Below are 22,586 nucleotides of genomic sequence, written 5' to 3'. Positions count from 1 at the left end.
CTACTGCAAATAATGAAATCAGCTTGCATCATCCAAAATTTGGCTTTTAGACACAACATATGTAGTCTGAAGACAATTAAAATACAGGAAACTCCCTGTCTTATTGTCCTTTAAAAGCAGATCATAAATTTACAAAGACAAAATGCCTTCTACTCTCGAGAAGATGTAAATCCTTGCTTGCTTCTGACCTCAGAATCCAGAAAACTCTGCAAGCTCTCATCATATATTTGCCTTTCCACAGCTTTCTCACCTCTCAGGGCCCAGGGATGCTTTTCCTGTCATTTTCCTGTCCTTTTGCTGAATGTTTTTTTTAAGATAATATTTTATATTTTTGTAAAGGTGATTTACAGAGGGGTTACAGTTACATAAGTAAGGTAATGAGTACATTTCTTGTTACACCCCCTTCATTTTTTCCCACTTTCCCTCCTCCTAACTCCCCTCCCCACCAAGTTGTAGATATCATTTCCAACATAGTGCCTTGTGAATCTTGTGGTTCACTATTTGTCCATTGTCTTAGAATTTTGCTATTCCCCTTCCCTTTCCCAAAAATATATGTACATTCCATCTAGTCCTTCCCTTTAATTTATAAAACATATTATGATGTCAATGATGTCCATTTTACTCTATATCACAGGTGTTCCTTACTTTTATTTATTTTATTTCATATATGTAATTCATATACATCAAAATTTCCCACTGTATTATTTTCTATCTGGTGCAACTTATCTTGTTCATCCACTCAATCCCACAGGATTGTGGCTCAAAGTAGTAGTAGAGTCAATCATGAGATCTACCTTCTCCCACAGTTACACATTACAGTATGTAGCAACCTCAAGCCCCTTGGTCCACGTCTATAATGTATGGAAAATTCAGGAATTTGTAACAAGAGATCATATTTAACTTTCAGTTAATATAGCACTGAACATCACCTCTCACTAAATACTTATGATCAACAGTTTTGAAATTTTGACCAGACTTCATAAATAATCTGTGATGAACACCTAACATTTTCTTAGCAATGAAATTTCAGATGCCCTATACATTTAGGTACTTTGTACCTTCTGCCAAAGCCTGTCTAAAATGTTTTAATATTTATGTCCCTGGTCATTTAAGCCATTCAGTTTTTTTTAAAAAAAACTTTTAATTCTAAAAAAAAATAAAACATACCCTGTGGATAACAAGGAATTTAATGATCCATACACCCATGATCTGGCTTCAGCTATTGTCTACTCATGACCAGTTTTATTTCATTGAAATACTCACATCCCATCATCTTCCTTTACCGTTTGGAAGCAGATCTCAAATACAATATCATTTCTGTGTTAATAACAGTATGTATTGTGAAAAGAACTAATTAATACACAGCACAGAACCCTTCACATGAAAAAATATTGTATCTTAATACGATAAAACCTGGACTCATTTTTAAATTCCCAGTGATTTTTTTAACTTTTTTACTTTCTTCCATCTTTCTCTCTTCCTTCCTTCCTTCCTTCCTTCCTTCCTTCCTTCCTTCCTTCCTTCCTTCCTTCCTTCCTCTTTCTCTTTCTTTCTTCCTTTCTCTTTTCCTTTATTACTGCTTTTTCACCAATACCTGGACCTGGGCTTGAACTCAGTATCCCATGCCCTTGCTTCGTTTCATACTCATGGCTGCTGCTCTATCACTTGAGCTATGCCTCCAAGTCTAGCATGTTGCTGATTAGCTTAGAGATGAAGTTTCACAAACATTTTCTCCAGTTGGCTTCAAACCACAGTTTTCCAGGTATCAGTTTCCTGAGTAGCTATTATTATAGGCTTGAATTATCCGTTTCTAACACTTGATATATTTTTTCCCTAAATTAATTGCAGCTTATAAATTTCCTAAGTATCTGCTAGACTACTCATTACCCAGGACTTGTCTTCATGTAATAATTTTAAACTTAATTTCATCACTATGGTTAGGACCAGCTGCTGTTTGTTGGCTTATATTTATGTATTGGTCTTTAATTTTTTTCTTCTTATCTTTCCAACCAAACCATATGAGCAACCGGAGGTTGAAAGCAGGCCTCCTGATTACTAGACAAGTGCTCTACCACTTAAGTCACTACCAAGCCCTTTTTGTTTTACTTTATTTTTCAGATAGGATCTTTTTTTTTTTGCCTGGGACTGGCCTTGAATTTCAATCCTCTTATGCCTCTCCTATGTCTGGCAACATGAGTATAAACTACCATGAACTGCCTAGTGAAACAATATGGGGGGCGGGGCTGGGGCTTCATCTTAGGACATAGGCTCTGTCCCTTAGGACATAGGCTCTGTCCCTTAGTTTTGTGCTTAAGGCTAGCATTGTACAATTTGAGCCACATCTCTACTTCTAGCTTTTTGGTGGTAAATTGGAGATAAGAGTCTCATTGACTTTCCTGTCCAGGATGTCTTTGATCTGAAGTCTTCAGATCTCACATTCCTTTGTAGCTTGGATTTTAGATGTGAGCCACCAGTACCCAATTTAGGAAATACGTTTTAATGATTGTCTCTGAGTAAGTAGATTGGCTTTAAACTTTTATAGATTTTCAAAACAATTTCCAAATTTATCATTTAACATTTGGATTTAATTTTACTTATTTGTATCTATGTGTGTGTTTGTGCATGCACACTAGCACTTGGGCTTGAATTCAAGGCCTGAGTTATGTCCCTTAGTTTTTTTTTTTCCTTAAGACTTGTATTTATTCTCAAGACTTGTGTACTACTACTTAAGCCACAGCTCCATTTCTGGCTTTTTATTGATTAGTTGGGGATTGGAGTCTCATGGACCTTCCTGTCTAGATTGACTTCAAACCAGACATTTTCAGATGTCAGCTTCCTAAGGAGCTAGGATTATAGGCATGAGCCATTGTTGCCCACTAACTAACAATTTTAATTTAAAAAAATAGATGTTAGTACCATTATGGGTACACAATTATATTCAATAAAATGGTGATGGTGTGAGTTAATGACAGACACATTAATAAATGTTGTTGGAGAAAATGGATGTCACATGTACAAGAATCATGTCAGGCCCCTAACTTAAAATATACAGGAAATGCTAACTCTAAATGGACCAATGTCTTAAATGTAAGAGCTAAAACTAGAGGAACATAGAAGAAAACTAAATGGTGAGACAAAGGACAAAGGGAAAGAATGAGGGAGGAGGGTAACAACGTTCGATAAGAAATGTACTCATAATCTTACTATGAAACTGTAACCCCTCTGAACACCACCTTTACAAGTAAATTAAATTAAATTAAAAAAGAAAAGAGGCACAAATTTCCATGTTTTTATATTAACTATTACTTTTCAGTATGAAGCTAAAAGTGTAATCAAAAAGAAAAATTAAAATGGATTTCATCACAAGTAAAACATTTGTGTTTCAGAAGATACCATAGGCCAGATGTGGTAGATTATATCTATAATCCTAGCTACTCAAAATACAGAAATCAAGAGGATCTTTGCCCTAAATCTTCTTGGTTAAAATGCTAAATAAAACTCTTATTTCAACAAATAATCAAGACATAGTAGTTTGTAACAATAATACCAGCTTCATGGGAGCCATAGGTAGAAGGATATTGTTCTGAGGTGGTTCTTAGTCATAAAGATCAAGACATATCTGGAAAATAATAATTCCAAAGAGAGCTAGAGCCTTTGCTGAAGTGGTAGAGCACTGAAGCCCTGATTTCAAGTGCAGTACTGAAAAAACAATTTAATGATACAATGAAAGAATATGGAACAGAAGAAGAAAACCTACAGAACTAGTAAATACTTTTTTTTTCAAATTGCATATATAATCAGGGGAATATATAAAAATACTAAATTTCTTATAATTAAATAGAAAAACCAAATAAAAATCCACAGAAGATTTGAATAGTTATTTCAGCAAAGGAGATACACAGAAAAAAAAAAACATGGAACAGTGTTTAATAGTCATCAGTAAATGCAAGTCAGAGCCACAGTGTGGTGTGATTTCCCAGTCAGCAGGATGTTAAAGAGGAAGAGTCATATAATACAAGTGTAGTCAAGAATGCAAAAAATTGGAACCCTCTCATCACACACTGCTGTTGGGAAGTAAGTTCTAGTATCCATTGAAAAACAATTTGGCATTTTGTCAAAATTAAAACTATATGACCAGCAATGTTTTTATTTCTAGGTATGTACTCCAAAAACTAAAAAACATACTTTCATACTCTATGTAAAAATGTGCCCATGAATAGTTATAACAGCATTACAAGATAAGTATTCAATTTTTTTTCTTTCATGCAATTGTTTCTAACATATTTTTAAGATGATTTCTATGTTGCTTTGTTTGTCCCTCCCCCACGGTATAACCCTTGCTTTCAATGTATTTGATGTTGGTATAATTTGTGGAGGGGAAGGGCAAAAACAAATCATTTAAATAGGGATACAGGTGGACCCATTGCAACAATGAGATGCACTAGTCCTTATGTCGAAAAATGAACTTTACAACTTTGGTGGGGTGGGGGGAGGATTGGGTGGGGGATGTAGGGAGAGTATGGGAAGGGATGGGAAGGGGAAACAAAGAGGAGGCAACAATGCTTGATAAGAAATGTACTCGTTATCTTGACCATGTAATTATAACCCCTCTGTACAGTATTTTCACAATAAAAAAAACAGAAGAAGAAACCAAGGCATCCCAAGGTCCATCCACCAACAAACACATAAACACACATGCTGCTTATGCACTATGGAATGCTATGTAATTTTAAAAAAAGAGAGAGAAAGAAATGGAAAATGCCCCCTCACAGCAAAACCTTGACAACATTAGGCTAAGAGGGAGAAAAAAAGACACAAAGAAACCATAGGCTCGGGCTGGGAAGGTGGCTCAGTGGTATAGCGCTTGCCTTGCATGCTTGAGGCCCTGGGTTCGATTCCTTAGCACCACATAAGCAAAAAGAAAAAAGCCAGAAGTGGCGCTGTGGCTTAAGTGGTAGAGCACTAGCCTTGAGCTGAAGAGCTGAGGGACAGTGCCCAGGCCCAGAGTTCAGGCCCCATGACCCGACCCCCACCCCCCGCAAAAAAAAAGAAACCATAGACTGACTGTTTTTGTATATGTGAGTGGTTCAGAATAAGCAGCCAAGTCCATGGAGACAAAAGAAGCTATAGGGCATTTGGGAGAGGAAAAAAGCAAAAGTACTCAGAAATTAGTTAGTGATGATTTAATCCTATAAAACTGTAAACTTATTGAAAACAATCATACCCTATATCTCAAAGGGCTGGGGTTTATGGTATGAAATTCTATCTAAAGAGCAGAGAGATGACAGAGAATGACACATAGTGCAAAACGCTGTATTTCTGGAAAGATATAAATCAATTACCATATTTATAATAAAGAATGGAATTGGGATCATAAATGAGAAAATGAAATGGCCCCTCAGCTCTGACAATTATTAGCAAGTCACTGAACCTCCTCTTATGGTCTGGATCTTAAATATTCCCCGAGGCTTTATATGATAAAGGTCACCAGCTTCTGTCACTACGGAGAGGTAGTGGAGCTAGTGGGAAGATGAGGTTAATGAAAGGAAGCTAGGTCATTCAAATATCAGTTCCCTTCTCTCTCTCTCTCTCTCTCTCTCCTCTCTCTCTCTTTTCTTCTGGAGGAGTCATGAGATGAGCAGGTTTTCTCCAACACCATGATGTACAGTACTATCACAGGCTCAGAGACAAGAACAAGGAACATGAGCCAAAATAACCCATACCTCTTTTTAAGTTGGTTTACTCAGCAATGTTGTCACAGTGATGAAGAGAATATAAAGGGAATCATTTGAATACAGAGGGGAACGTTTGAAAATGATGAAATATGAACTACTCTAAAGAGGTTAATCGCCAACTTCTTTATTTAGCTTATGGGTCAAAATAAAAGAATGAAATGGAAATAGAGACTGTTTTGACACATACAAGCTAGAGATAGAGTAGAGAAGACAGAGAATTAATAGAAATTGTTTTAGAAAGAAGGAATCTACAAGATCAGGCTAAATTTATGCAAAAAGATTTATGAGATGTTTGAATGATCTCCCTGAATAAAGGAAGTTTGCAGTTCACTATTTTTCTTTAAATTATGGACTTGAATACAATATGCTGTGAGCTAGTTCTGTACACATAGTAATAAGTAAGTGCTCTTTAATCTTTATTGACTTCTTGTAATGAATGGGATCATTTTAAGGTTGGCTTCAAACTTTTGGTGTTTGTTGTACAGAGACCTCCTACTCCCTGTGTGAAAACCCAGGAGGTTTTGTTTGTATTAGTTTATATGAGAGCCCACTGGGATAGGAGTTGCTTTAGTCCAAGCTCATAGACAGAAGCCCCACTAAACTGTTGGCCTCAAATCAGGTAATTATTCATCTTATCCTCAAACAGAATAACATTCTTCTCAGCAGTAAGCAGGTAATTACCACTAACTGGGGCAAAAGGCAGAATGAATATGTGAAGAGATTGCCTGATAGAATTATTTGAGGAAAACACTTAGTGTTTTTGTTATTGTTGTTTCTTTTATCTCTAAGTTCCAAATCAAGTTGCTCTAAATGATGTATTGTATGATAGAGCTGGTTGGAAGATGTGTTTTAGTGAGTTGATTAGAGCTTTTTATAGTGTCTACCAATGTGATTGAAACATTTTATTATTATCAGCTGATTAACAGTAGTGGACCTCATAGTTACTATTTGTTTTTTTTGTTGTTGTTGTTTTTCTGTCAGAGACTTAGGCTTGCAGGCAGGTGCTAAAGCTCTGGAGCCACATCTCTAGTCATTTTCCATTTGTTTCTTTGTTTTCACATTGGTTAATTTCGATGTAGTATCTCACTTTTTGCTGAACTGTGTGATCCTCCTATTTGCAAGGCAATGGGAATTGCAGATAACTGCCATTACATCCAGTCTTATCTCCTTCATAGCTGGGATAACAGCTATATACAAAGGTGTATGACTTTTAATTATTGTGATTGCTATTAACTAAATTTTCCCAACCTCTGCTTCTCAAGTAGCTAGGATTACAAACTTGAGGCACTTTTATATCAATGGTTGAAATGTAATTCTTTTTTTTGTCAGTGATCAGGCCTGAACTCAAGGCAGGTGCTCTACCACTTGAGCCACCTTGCCACTTCCAGCATTTTCTGCTATGTGGTGCTGAGGAATCGAACCCAGAGCCTCTATGCATGCAAAGCAAGCACTCTATAACTGAGCCACCTTCCCAGCTCCGGTTGAAATTTAATTCTGAACATATTTTATATTGACCAGAAAACTTTTTGCCACCAACAATACAAACTTTAAAAAACCTGCAATGATTTATAGACAATTCTTATACTTTTCAGTTTAAAAATAGTAATATTCTGACAAATGAGATTCCATGGTTTCTAGAATTATCTAGAATTTGCAGTATACATACCATGAGTACTGTTGTTAAAAAAAAAAGATGGCAGAAGGGTCTCTAAGACTTCTCTAGGACAAGATTCTAGGATCCTTTGATTCCATTTGTGAACTGAGGAATTAAACTGGGAATGCTGGTATATTGTTAGCAATCCAGTTAACATAACCGGCATGAACATCTACATTGTTAGTCTTCAATGGGGTCTTTAGCTACACAGGATAAACAGTGCCTGGGATTACACTGATATGCCAGACTGAGTCTCTGAACAGAAGGAAAGAGAGTGAGAGCTGGTGGTGAGGACATGGGTATCCAGCGATCTGACCTTGACCACAGGGTCGATAGCACTGAACCCAGCAGCAGTGTGAATGTTCAGCATACCTTTCTGACAGAAGGGCCCTTCATAGGGGGAGTTGGTACAGTCACAGGAGTAGCCACTGTGTTTCTCCACACATTTACCCCCATTGTGGCAGTTGCTGCCGTAGCTGCTGCAGTGCCCTGGGCAGCCTGGCCTGACTCCAGATGTGACTTTAGCTCTCTCCTCCAGGTCCAGCTTCTGACCATTCAAATGCAAGGAGCGAATGCACCCAACAAAGCCTTTCTGTCTTGATGATGTTCCCCCTGAAGATGAAAAAAGAAGACAAAAAGGATATAAGACATCATGGAATTCTTTTTTTTTTTTCAGTTTTACTATCTTTACTGGCAATGGCTGGTTTAATTACTGTTGTGTCTGTTGACATTTCCAATGAGAGTTAGGAATTTAAAGAGCCTGGAATTAATGTTAATGGCTGTTATAGGCTGGGAACCGTGACAGAGACAGAGACTGAGACAGAGAGAGAGAGAAAGAGAGAGAGAGAGAGAGAGACAGACAGACACAGAGAGGGAGGAGAGAGGAAAGACAGACACAGACAGAGATAGAGAGAGAGATATATAGACAAAGAGGAGAGAGGGAGAAAGCGAGGAGGAGGAAGGAGGAAGGGAAGGAGGAGGAAGAAGAAGAGAAGGTGGAAGAAGGGGAGGGGGAGGGGAGAAGAAGAAGGAAACAGTTCACAAGTGATCCTTTACTCTAAATGTTTAAGAATGAATCTTCAGAGGACCATGTGCCTTGTTAATGGAATAAGCTTGGATTTCATACTGTCTGTACTTGGCTTTCCACTGTAGTACAAAGCAGGGCATGAGAGAATCCTTTCTGGTAGATGAAGAAGCAACCAGTTAGGTATGATAAGCTAGGAAACTGCAATATCATACACCATAATTATGCAGTGCAACATAATGTGTTGCAGAGTGGATATATTTGGGGGCCAGAAGCCATGCCATTTACTGGATGGCCTTTGCGTCATCTGTTTGAGCTATAAAATAAGAATGTATTTATTTCATATAAGACATAGTCAAAGTCATAGAATTCAGTATGTACTCAATCACTGTTGTTTTTTTTGTCCAAACAGTGGCTAGAAACAGTTGGTACACAGTAATTGATTCTATAGCTTACCCTCAATATAATATTTGGAAGACAAGATTTCTTCACCAAGAATAGTAAATAGGACTCATCCCCAACTTTCAACTGAGGAAAGATCTGGAGAGTGTCAGTGGAGCTTTGATACATTCCTTACACATCAAAGTTTCTAAAGTACTTTGTTGCCATTCAAAAACCACAGTGCTTCTGTCCTTATTCTACATAGTCATATCAATAAAGGAAAAATAATCTCACTTCACATTTTGTAAAGAAAAAATCACAGCTGGGTGAAACACAAAATCTATTTAGCATGTTAGTTGCATAATATCTCATCATGGAATTGTGTCCTGTGAGCATTTAGAAGTGACATAGCCCTTTTGTCTAAAGATATGATCACTAGGCTCTGAATGTCTCTGACATGGAGGACCATGCTTCTTCTAGAGACACCATGTCTCTCAACTTCTTTTCCATGCACAATAGTTTGAGAACTCTATTAGAAAAATGTGTGTTCTGAGGGACCACAAGCCAGCAATCCACTAATAGGTTATTATTTAATGCTGTGAATTCTGGGAGATTCCAAAGAAGGCTGATGGCTGACATTCAGCCTGTCCTTAAAGAACAAAGTTTTATTTCAATTCCTTGGGTTGGGAGATATACACAACTGAATGGGGAACTCATAGATATGTGAAGTCTACCAAGGATCCTAATAGAGAGAAGATGGATAGGAAAATACCACAGGCAGGGGATAATTATCATTTATTTCCTCTATCTATAGAGGATATCCTGTCTGGGTTTCATTTGTTTCTAGCCCTTTATCTTACCGTTTTATTAAATCTTGGTCTATCAGGTGACTAGATGGGAATGCATTCCCATAGAGGTGGAGTAGACGAGGATTTCAAATGTGTTATTTCAGGTAAAGATTATGAATACTAACGAAGACACAAGTTGCAAATTCAATAGGTTATGGGAGGGCAAGGAAATAATTACAAAGGTAAATTGGTGGAAGTGTAGAACAAGGAGCTTCTATTCCTTTCTTATATCATACCCGATCACCAGACCAGTAAATACATTTATACAATTTACTGCCTGTATCCAAAGATGAGGCAGAACATTCCTAAGTCATCTATCTGGTTTCTTATTCTACGATAATGACAAACTCCACTATCTTTTCGATTCAGATAAGTGATACCCAAGCAGGCCAAGAGGCCAAACCCAAATTGCATTTTCTTGTCTGTCTCAATTTGGGTGAGTAAATGTCCTTTTAACCACAAGATAAATCAATTATACACACAGGCAGATCACAGCAGAAAGTTCATTATTCTTTCTGGGAGACTGTGTGGAATAAGGAAGGAGGATTTATGTGGTTAAATGTTTTGTTCTGTTTCCTTCATTTTGTAGTCACTCCCCACAGTGGATTTGAATAACTCTCCATATATCTTGTTAGTGTCATTTTCCTCCTGGCAGACGTGGAGAATGCAAAATCTATTGCATGTTTTCTTGAGTGTGACTTAGTCAATAGGTTTATAAATGGCAAACAAGGTGATCAGTGTGGTTTTGCTGGAAGAAATGCACCCCTTAATGTGGAAGTCATTCAGTTTGGTGACTATGCTCTTGGAGAAAGGGGCCCTGTCACTTCTGGATGCTAACAGGACACAATTAGACGATCAGATACAGTGTGACTTCCACAACAAATTTCAGTGTTTACCTAGCCATCTTTTATTATTTTAAAAGAAGAAAAATAGTAGATGTGATTGTTTCTTTCCTTTATTGAGAGGAATATGTAGACTAAGGATTGAATTATTTCAATAGAATCCTGATCACATACAAACCTACACAAACACGCCTGCAAACCCTGAATAGTTGCTGCTTCTCTGAATTCTTGGAGGCTGTTGTCTATTACATGTAGAATACTCTAAGCTACATCTCTTCTGCAAAGCTTAAAGCATGTGCAGAAATGGAATCATGATTTGCCTACTTGCTCCTCACTCACAGCATGGATTTATTTTTTATAGACACTTCTGGCTCCCTATACTTCTTTCTACAAAAAAAAAAAAACTATATTCTTGATAGGCATCCTGACTCTGTTCTTCATCTCCCACTGAATCTTGCTATCCAGTCTCCATATTACAGTATGCCTTGATGCAAATCTGAAATGTTGATCCTACCATTCCAATTGACCCCTTATCTATAGTAGACATTGTTCCAGAGATGAAAATTCCTTAGCCTAGATGATTGAAAAAAAGATATGGCTTCTTTCTTCTTCTTTTTTGGGGTTTGAACTCTGGGCCTAGACACTGTCCCTCAGCTCTTCAGCTCAAGGCAAGCACTCTACCACTTGAGCCACAGCATCATTTCTGGTTTTCTGGTAGTTTATTGGAAATAAGAGTCTCAAGGACTTTCCTGCCTGGGCTGCCTTTGAAAGGCATCCTCAGATCTCAGCCTTCTGAGTAGCTAGGATACAGGTGTGAGCCACCAGCGCCTGGCTCTTCTTATTTCTATAGCTTCCCCTTCCTACATTCCTTGATCTGACATTAATGTATCAACTGTTTGACCTCTTCATGGCTCCTTTGTGTATCACAGTCTATTTAGATTGTACACATCTTCATATATTACATTTTCTTGGTAATCATCTTCTCCTTACCTCACTGGCTCAGCATATTTCATCTGTGCAATCACAAACACATATTCCGGAACTCATATATTCTTTCCATAGTCATTTATATACTGCCCAGTCAGTATTTGATTATTTTAAATTTTGCCATTCTTATTTGCTGATGTTGAGATTTGAACTTGAACACTGTTCCTTTGCTTTTTTTTTTTTTTTACTCAAGCCTAGGATAGTACCACTTGAGTTATACCTCCAAATGGGGCTTTTTGGTGGTTAACTGGAGATCAGAATAGCACCAACTTTTCTGTTCAGGCTGACTTTGGACCATGATCTTCAGATCTCAGCCTCCTGAGATTATAGGCATGCGCTAGCAAAACCCAATCTAATAGCTGTCATTTTTTAAAAAGTAATAAATGTTTATAGAACTTTGGTAAATCTTCTTCTAATAATTCAGATAGCAATGTCTGTGCTTTACAGCAATGCACCATTACTTTATGCAGTGCACCAACTTTCTTCACAGTAAACCTTAGCAGTGGCTGTTCTGGGATTAGCTCCCTGAAGATGGTTGCAAACTCTTCTCTTGGCCACGTGCCCCATTCCACCTCTTCATTTATTCATTTTGTCTTCCTGGCAGTTGCAAGTATTTAAATTTTCACCCATGATTCTAACCCATTTTTCTCTTCCTTGTTTGCATCAGTTCATTATATATTTAGGAGAACAAGGAGCAGCTACATTATCCTTAGAGAAGCATATAATCTTTCCATCATCGACAGAGCCTTTAACTGCGTGCACTTTGAGAATAAACCCAATGCCATTAGTTCAAAACTTATGTATTTCCAACCTACTAGTTAGATGCTACAGCCTTTACACTTAATTCATCAATTTCTAAATGAAAATTCATATATTATTCACACTGCTCAGTTGGGAAAACTAAGCCTCGGGGGATTGTCTTGCCCAGAGACAAGTCAAATACATTTTTTTTTCTTCTGTGGCAGAGCCAGAACTAAACTGAAATCTGGGAACATGTTAAGCTCACATACAGCCCCATACCTAGAAATCATGAATAGTATGTATGATAATCGCATCAATATCGCAACTGAGTGAGTTTCCTTTCTCTCTGATCTATTACATGGTTCCTTCGAGTAAAATACACAAATTCATTTATTCTTTTGTGTTCTACATCACTCTTCTTGGCAACCTAAACCATTAGTTGGCTGGCCTAGCTAGAAGCAATTTTGGGTGAAACCCTTCAGCTGGCTCTTGGTATCAGGTGGGTTCATTAGGATGGTGTTTCCTTGGACAGGGTATGAATCAATTTCCAAAACCTTTGCTGTCATCATTCTAAACTTGTCTCAGAAAAACATCCTGTTGTTAGCTCGACAAATGTTCATTGCTTTCAGAGAAGCAGTTCAATGCCTTTCTTCTCCTTGGGCATAGAGAATCTCTGTTTTCTTACATGAGCCTAATCTTTCTGGCACATGACCAATTGAACTTTCATCAAGAACTTGAAGCACTGAATGGGTCAGACCAGGCTCCAATTTCATTTAAAAAAAATCAGTATTGCTTTTTGTTTTCTTCTCTTGTTCTTCTTTCCTTACTTTCTCTCTTTTCCTTCTCACCCCTCCTTCTTTCTGTTATTCCATCTCCATCATTCTCTTCTTTTCTTGGTTTTATCTTTTTATTCCTCTTACCTCTCATCCTCTATCTTTTCCTCTTTTTTTCCATCCATTGCAAATATGGAGCCATTTGTTTTTACTTGAACTACTTTCCCTACAGCCAATAAATGAATTATTGGAATTTACAGAGTTTATCACCATTGATTGTTAGAAAGGATAAAATCAAGTATAAAAAGGAACCTCATGCCTGCAACCCTAGCTACTCAGAAGGCTGAGATCTGAGGATCACAATTCAAAGCCAGCCCAGGCAGGAAAATCTGTGAGACTCTTATCTCCAATAACCCACTAGAAAATCAGAAGTGGTGCTGTGGTTCAAGTGGTAGAACGCTCTCCTGAGCTGAAGAGCTGAAGGACAGTGCCCAAGCCCAGAGTTCCAGCCCCACCACCGAAAAAAAAGGAACCTCCCCCTGAAGCTCTCTAATCAGATGACTATGTCATTTCCAGGAATGCCTCTTTATTCATTCTACTGTTGTAGAGGCAGGGATTTTTTTTTCTCATTTGAAATGGCTAATGCTTGCACTCTTATTTATGACCCTTAATGGGAGATTCCAAGCAGAAGAGAGAAATATCTATTGCTGTATTCAATATTTGAAACTGACTTGTGAGCTACTAAGTCCAGAGAGCAGATGGTGTAACTGAGGCTCAGAAGGCCATGTCTGCCTGATGCCAGAGTGTGGGTAGTAGAGTGGTCAGCACATGAAACATTGAGTTCATTAACCTTCATGAACTCATTAGATAGTTATTCAATGCTAAATGTGTCAGTGAACATGAACTATGCACAGAGGATGTAGAGAAAATTAGCAAAACCATTACAGGGGAGAAAGACAATAATCAGGTCATTAAAATGAGATGTGAAAAGCATGCTCATGTGTGTGCATGTGTGTGTGCATGCATGCGTGTATCAGAATAGACTCACTTCAAAGGAAAGAACTCATCTCAATGAAAAATTATTCAAATTTGAGGGTGGGACCTTCAGAAAATAATAAAAGTATTGCAGACTTCCTATAAAAAATTCAGTGGAGGGGAGAGTTGGGGAGGTGCAGAAGGAAGGGATGGTAGGGAATAAACAGAGGAGGGGATAACAATGCTCAATAGGAAGTGTACTCATACCTTATTTATGTAACTGTAACCCTTCTGCACAGTATCTTTACAATAAAAAATATATATTTTTAAAAATCTATGATCTTTATAAATATTTTGCCAAAACATGAGGGGAACTTATTTTATGGATAGTTGATGAAAGCAAAGGGTAAATTTCACTTTAAAATTAATATAATTGGGTTGGGGATGTGGCTTATTGATGGAGTGCTTGTCTAGCATGCATGAAGCCCTGGGTTTGACTACTCAGTACCACATTATCAGAAAAAGCCAGAAGTGGTGCTGTGGCTTTAAGTGGTAGAAGGCTAGCCTTGAGCAAAAGAAACTCAGAGACAGTGCCCAGGCCTTGAGTTCAAGCCCCAGGACAGGAAAAAATAATATTATTAACCCAGGCTGACTCTTTCTTATGCTGATTTTCTACTAAGTCGTCACTGACATGAAGTTAAGAAACTAAGGAACTAAGATTTATTTTCTGGCATAACTGAGGTTTGAACTCAGGTTCTTGAGCTTAATGCTGTACAACTTGAGCCATGCTTCCAGCCTTTTTTGCTTTAGGTTATATTTTTTTTTGGTCAGTAGTGGAGCTTGAACTCTAGGCCTGAGCACTGTCCCTCAGCTCTTCAGCTCAAGGCAAGTGCTCTACCACTTGTGCCACAGTGCCACTTCCAGTTTTCTGGTGGTTTATTGGAGATAAGAGTCTTTTTGGAGATAAGAGACTTCCCTGCCCACCGGTGCCTGGCTTTAGGTCTCAGTACATAATCTTCCTATCTCTACTTCCTGCTTAGCACAGATTGCAGTTGGCTTATTTTTTGTTGTATTTTTATTTTGTTTATTGTAAAGGTGATGTACTGGGGGGAGGGCAGTTAAATAAGTAAGGTAATTTTTTTTGAAATAGGATATCATTAACTTTAGCCTCAGGCTAGTCTTGATAAATGCATTGTTCATTACCACTTCCTATGTAAGTAATATTGCAGGTGTATACTAGCTCACGTGACCCAAGAAAGTGGAATGATTCTTTAATAGTTTCCTGGGATCAATACCTATGAGAGGCAGGAGAATTCTGTATAGGTCTGACAGCAGCAACAATAACTCATGAAAGTGTTCCTTTTTGGGCCACCATGGCAGGCTTATCTAGCTTGGCTTCATCTGGTCATCAGATGTGGAGAACATCAGAAGAACACGGCTTTGTTTAAGAGTGTATCTGCAACTCGCCAGCCCTAAAATGGAAGACACATAAAACCTATCCATCCACTATTCTTCCAGCCTTAGGACGACAGGCTTTCCCATGATTGATGACTGGGTACTATGTCTTAGGCTCCATCTCAAGTTGTTGAGCTGCTGCCCATAATTATCAAACCCTGACTTGTGGTCTTTTTTTCCTCTTTAGTATGAGTCATGCACAATGAAGCCAGAAGCTGGATTAAAACATGGATCTTCCTTCTTCCTCCTTTGCCAAAACATCTTTCCTGCTGTGGTAGCTTTGAGACCTAGTGCTCTTTCTGCCAGGATCAGAAAGGAAATTTTTCAATAGCTCTTTGTAGATTCACTGCTTAATGCCACTCATTACTCTGCTGAAAGGTGTCCTTAGTCTTCCTATTTGAGACTTCAGCCTGAAGACAATGATATAAATATGGAAACAGGCTCAGGAAGCCCCAGAAAACTATATGGCATCAGTGTGCCTCGCTGGGGCTACTCTCTGCCAGCCTGGAGTTGTGAGGCACATCCCTACAATGGCCCTTGGCTTTGAAAAGGACTAAATGACTTTTCCCATCATTATTGTACTTCACAGTGGTTCCCTATATATAAGGGAGGGGTATTTTTCTTTTTCCAGAAATAAATCTGATTTGAGTTTCTTTTTTTTACAGTTATAACATCTCTTTCCTTGCCACAAATGGTAGTATTCTAACTTTTTCTTTTCTGAGTTATAAATGTGGACAATTGTATGTGCTAGAGGAGCTGAATTATTCTTTCTAACGTTGAGTTTAAGTCGCATAACTCTCAGGATCTTTCTCTGATCTGTACGAAAAAATAAGGCCATACCACACGTTCTTTTGCAAAAGTAGGTAGGATTCTTAGTGCTCTTTGGGTCAAAAATAAAAATTAAACCAAGCAAGAAACAACATCTCCATTTGGTTCCAACAGTGACAGGCATATGACAAAGTGAGTTTCAATGAGAAGAGATTTTGTAGAAAACCTTTTTGAAAAGGTATCTTGAATAAAGGGGGCAGAAAAGATTTCAATAGAGTATTAGATTGAATTCAGTGTATCTATCTCCCAACCTCTTTGGGAAGAACATCTCTGAGCATAAAAACATGATCAATCACAACATTTTCAAGCTATAAGAATCTGACTCTGGGAGTTCAATGGTATTTGGGAAGAAAAAGTAATGAAGAACCAGTTGGTTATCATTTTTCAATTGAACTAATAGTTTTAAAATGTTTTAATTGATGCATAAAATCTCTCTCACACACATATGGGAAACAACGTTATTTTTAGTATGTAAACAATGTATAATGCTCAGTATCATTAGCATCAAGTTAAAGATGGAAATATTATTTATTTATGTTGGAACACTTAAATTTATCTTTTCTTGCTATTTTGGAAACATGTAATAAATTATTTGTAAAGATAGTCATCTTATGCTGTAGGAGACTGGAATTCATAATTTCCCTTAACTGTCCCTATTACCTAACCTTTCTCCATACTGCTCTCTACTCATTTTTCCAGACTCTGTCACTGCTACTCTAGAATCAACATCTTTGAGAGTGACATTTTAGTTTCTTGGTTATGAAGGAGAAGCATTTATTGAATGACTGCTGCAGGTTCCAGATATTCTAGTCTTGGAATATCAATTTCCAGACTACCTTTTCATTCTGGAGCTTTGGAGTCTGATCTACAAGACAGATGTAGCCCTCTTCTTTGTATTTCCAGTAATGGGTGGTAGACTTTCAGATTGGTCTTGCCTAATTTCTATATTGATGTACCCATGGATAAGGAAATAACACAGCAGAAATGGTGACACTGTAACAGTCTTACTGGTGGAAATTCCATATACACATCACATACATTATGAAAGATGAATTTTGTGAAGTTTCCTCTACTCAGCTAAACAAAATGCAAGCAACAAAATGACATGGTTACAAACGTCCCTAATTCTACTGGTGAAAAAACAGTCTGGAGATACAATATTGATTCTGGGAACTCAGCATGCAATGACTCATGTATGGGGATTTCAACCCATGACATTGTGATAACAAGGGTGGTGCTGAAAGGCACATTTGTTTTATAAAATGTGTCTACTACTCTCATAACCACAGAAGCAAGCTGGTGATTGCAATAGTTGAAACATTCTCTGCTTTGACTGAAAGGTTCTTCAATGTCCAAAGATAGACAGTAATATCCAAATTGATTTTTAAGTAATTCCACACTCAATCTAATCCAGTCAGAAAATGATACCTTTTCCTGCCTACCAAACACAAATATCTACTATCTCTAAATCCCTAAATGATAGAGAATACAATTTTTCATTTAGGATCCTATAACTAAGCAGAATTGTGTTTATTTATTGCATTATACAGAATGAAAATGTTGTGACTTGCAGTTTTGGCTATCTGACATTTCTGAATAGCATATATCTGAACATTCAACATGGAAATTGAAACAAACAGACTAAAATTGACACCCAACAACGTTTTCTTCTTCAAATGCAAACTAAGACTGATTTCTTTAAAGCCACCATAACACCTGATAATGGCAATAGGTATTTTTACCCTAGCTCAAGCTAGGTAGTCCCACTGGTCTACTCTTACAGCTTACTGGATTTGTAATCAACTTAACTGAAATATCTGAAGGTAAAATATATCTAGAAACACATCTGCCTCCCTAAGTTTGTCAGATATTTGGTCCATAGGATAATTGGATAGTTAAGTGAAATTTGCATGAGAGGGTAAAAATATCCATCACTATATACTCCTTCTTCCAGAAAGATTCATAAATTCTCTCTGAGGACAAATTAGGCTTTGGCATAAAATACAATTTATGAAAATTGCACAATACTTGAATTTATTCTACTAAAACAAGATATTAAATCATGATGACCAGCAAACCTCCTCAGAGAAAGAAAATGCAATGTTTAAATAGAACTAAAAGCATATCATCAAATTTACAATACATTTTAATAGTAAATCATGTCACTTGTGTAGATTGTTAATTAAGCAAAAATCTGTAATAATAAAAATGTTTTAATGACTTATAGCTTTGCCTCTGTTGACTCTGTAAACACAACAAATGATAACAGATCATGGTCCATGTGGAGATGAAAGAACGTGATATCTTTCATTCTATTACTTCTTTTTTTAACTTGATGTAGTTTTCATGGCTTTTCGTAGATTTAAAAGCCCATTTTAAAGGTAGCCGATAAGAAATGACCATCGAGACATTGCCCCATTCATAAAGAAATGGAAAGGCTTGGGAAAAAAATTATATTAACTGAAATAAGCCAGACCCAAAGAAACATAGGCTGTATGGTTTCCCTCATTTATAACAACCAGAATATGTCTTAGGATATTATTAGGAGAGGATCGCAATGGCTCAATAGCTATGCACATATGATCATATAAAATGATGCGTATCAAAATTAACTCTAAGAAATGGAAACAAGATATTTTTTTAGTTGTACTGTTTGTAGTTACCTATTTTTTCTTTCTTTTTCCTTTAGTTTTGATGTCACTGGTTTTGATTTCTGTACCCTTCATCTTGAATATAAGTATATCTGATTTGAGGAAGGGAAGGGGAATCACAGAAATGGTGGGACAAAGGGCAAACCAATTTTATAGAGATGCTCACTAGACACTGTGTTGGAAATGAACTCTGCCACTTGGGGAGGTGGGTTAGGAGGGTGAAAGTGGGAGAAGATCAGGGAGGGGTTAACATTGTTCAAAAATGTACTCATTACCTAACTTATGTAACCATAACCAACCCCGCTGTACATCACCTTTACAATAAAATTTAAATAAAAAGAAATAGCCATTGAATAGAAATGGTATTTTATTGCTAGCAGTAAAGCTATACAATATCAGAGTTGGTAAAAATAAAAGTAAAGAAAGAAAGTTGAATCTGGTTGCATTGGAAAATCCTATCACTATGTATATTCATATTCTAAGCATTTGAACTTAAATGTCACTTAGGAGAACACTCATGGCTTTAAAACATTGCCATATTCCTAACATTTTAAGCTCTGTTTTGTATTTTAAAGTTTTATAAGCCCTTCTAAACTCATTTTAAAAAAATTTGGTTTTGTTGACTCTAGGGCTGGAACATTGGGCCTTGTGCTAGCTAGGCAAGAACTTTATAACTTAAAGCATCAATGAAGTAATCAAACCCTCTTTACTGAATTGTGACTATAGGAATAGATTTGTGTTAGCACAATTATCTTGACTACCACGCTGAAACAGTGTCTCTCTTACTCACACACACACTCACACACACACACACACACACACACACACACACACACACACACACACACCACTACCATGAGCTTCTTGAAGAGGAATCCATTGCTCAAATTATCCTCAGTTCCCATCATCCAACCAGAACTTCTTACTGGACTGGTGGTAGATGCTCTATAATCACTGATGGAAGGAATAACTGAGGAAATTATACCCATCTAGTCTCTCTACTAGTAGTGGCTGAGTACAACAAGCTAACATTTTAATCTCACAGAGGGAATGGACACCATGAGACATCTGTTCAGGTTCAGGGCTGCTTTGCTGTAAAAGTGTGAAGCAGCTACCTAATTGAAATTGTTTCAAAATATACCAGAAAAGCTCCCTAGTGCATATATTAACAGTTCTTCCCCTAACCGTAGAACTGAGGACTGGAATTCATTTGGCTTTTCTCAGCTACTTGATTGCATCATTAGGAATGGTTATTAAGAGTCAGTAAAAGTGCTAGAATAGAAGTCTACACCCACAAAGGTATAAGAACTTGAGAAATTGATGAATCCTTCCTGTAAATATAGATTTTCAATACAATGATTAAAAACAAAAGGGTTTCCTCAATGATATATTATATATATCATTGTACAGTACAAAACTGTTAAAACTATCCCTGAATTTGTTAAGAGGATTATAATAGCCTTTTATTGTTAAGGTTGAGGAAGCTAAAAAGGAGCAAATTACAGAAGATAATTTATCATTGTAAGTAATGACAGATTTTAATTATTTTCTAATTTTACAATAATATGGCTCTGAAGACTTTGTCACAAAGTGGTGGTCTTGTATGGTGCTTAGCCAAAGGGTGCTTTATGGTGTCCCCTATTCTACAATAATATGGCTCTGAAGACTTTGTCACAAAGTGGTCTTGTATGGTGCTTAGCCAAAGGGTGCTTTATGGTGTCCCCTACCTACAAACAACTGGCTGTTCAGTTGCAATCGGAAGTGCCCGTCCTCTGAAGTCTGCCTGGTGCTCCGTGGAAGGCTGTCCACCTGCAGTGAGGTTTCCTTGAGATTCCTCTCAGCTCGGATGTAGTGCCACTGGTTGTCATTAAGAAGAGAAGGAGACTGGACGATGAGTTCTACAGGACCATTCCCAACATCTATGGCAAACATGATCTCAGAAGGAGCTGAAATCAAATAATAACAAAGAAGAAGATGGATTGAAGATGTGTGACAGGCACAGAAAGTCCTGAGTGAATTGGGAGAAAGGCTTATAAGTCATTCTGAATGGAAAAAATACTAAAGTACATTTATACTGTTGTTCTGAAGTACTGAGATCACATTAACAGTAATGAAAACCAAAATAGGTATGGTAGTAAATAATGGTAATCCCACTATTTGGGAGACTGAAGTAGGAAGATTCTGAGTTTTAGGCCAGCCTGTGCTACATAGCAAGATTTTGCCTAAAAATAATTAGCAGTAACAACCATCAAATGGTAATGAAATGAATATATGTGTATACATGTATACATATGGGTATGTATGGACCTATGTATATATATGTGTATATTTATATAACCACACACACACACACACACACACACACACACAAACACACACACACACACTCACATTCCAGGCTTTCTTACCCCTAGTTAATCCTTATTGTACAATTCAGAAAACAGACTAGAAACCTAGGCCTTTGACACCTCTCTGACAGATAATCATCTGTGCTGATGCCCTGGGTGTCTGCTTTATAATGTGGATTCAGTTGTTTCCTTCTGGCTCTCTGTAGCCATGAGCTTTACTAAGCATCTCCATTCCTGCAAGGAGGAGGTCTATGTTCTATGGAGTCCAAAACCTTCCTTTATGACATGTCATAAATGCTTGTGATACCAAGTATGTATACTTTGCTCCTGAGTGAAAAAGTACTAACTTGTCTAAGAACACTAGCTTTCTTAGTGAAGGAGACATCGGTGCATGTGGCAGAAACTCAATTAATTTAATCAGAGCATACTGTCTTCTGTCTTCTGACTCTGTTCTAAATACCTTCCATGGCTCTTTCAGCCTATTAAAAATGCATGGAAGTCAGATAGAAGTCCCTTAGAAGTAATAGTACTGATGATGAAGAAATAATGAAGTAGTTATGATTGATGATGAAATAATTGAATGATGGCAGTAACAATGGTGATGGTGGTAGTGATACTTCTGGTAGTGGTAGAAGAGGTAATGATGGTGATTGTTTTAAAGATGGTGATACGGGTAGCAATTGAGAGAGTTGCAACGGTGGTTGTGGTGATGGTGCTGGTAGCAATGGTGACAGTGATGGTGATGGTAGTGGTAGTAATTATGGTGGTGACAGTGTTGGTGATAGTAGTGTGATGTGGTGGTGATGATAGTGGTAGTAATTGTACTGTGATAGTGGTGGTGTTGGTACAGGTAGTAATTCTGGTGGTTATAGCGATAGTGGTAATAGTAATGGTAATATTGGTGGTAATGATGGTGGTGTTATTGGTAGTACTAATGGAACTGAGAAGTTAACTATATAGCTAAGAAGACCATTTCTAGTGAATAAATGACACCATCAGACGCCAGATATTTCTTGCCAATGTAAATGACCTATGATTATCCCCTCTTTTCTGTGCTTTAATCAGGAAATGGACATTTAATTTGACCATGTTATCACCTGATGGACAGAAATGATCCTTGATCCCAAAGGTGAAACACCACTCTGGACCACTCTACCCCCAGTATTTAAGGCAGGACTGAAAGCTATCCTTAGTGTAAGAAACTCACAATGCAGAATTGCAAGTAATTTGAGATCTTGAATTACTTCACTTTCTAGCAAGTGCTGACCTCCAGGAAAAGTAGTAAGTTGGAAGCTAAAAACAGCATTTGAGCATATAGACTCTTCAATTCCTCTTCCCTAAACC

At 37.4% G+C, this 22,586-nt stretch overlaps 1 protein-coding gene across 2 annotated transcripts in view; it reads right to left on the bottom strand.

The window, feature by feature from the left end:
- The window catches only part of Cntnap5 (contactin associated protein-like 5), a 921,488-nt gene that overhangs the window by 116,153 nt on the left and 782,749 nt on the right, over positions 1 to 22,586 (bottom strand). For both annotated transcript variants that reach the window (XM_013020681.1, XM_013020682.1), the window contains exons 17-18: positions 20,622 to 20,840; positions 7,762 to 8,001 (exon numbers count right to left, since the gene is read on the bottom strand). In XM_013020681.1, coding sequence (XP_012876135.1) covers positions 7,762 to 8,001; positions 20,622 to 20,840 — 459 coding nt within the window. The remainder of the gene's footprint in view (positions 1 to 7,761; positions 8,002 to 20,621; positions 20,841 to 22,586) is intronic.

Source organism: Dipodomys ordii, unplaced genomic scaffold (genome assembly GCF_000151885.1).
Source record: "Dipodomys ordii isolate 6190 unplaced genomic scaffold, Dord_2.0 Scaffold52, whole genome shotgun sequence".
In the NCBI taxonomy this organism is placed as follows: Eukaryota; Metazoa; Chordata; class Mammalia; order Rodentia; family Heteromyidae; genus Dipodomys; species Dipodomys ordii.
Note: the sequence above shows the minus strand (reverse complement) of the source record. Positions and strands in the feature narration are given on the sequence as shown.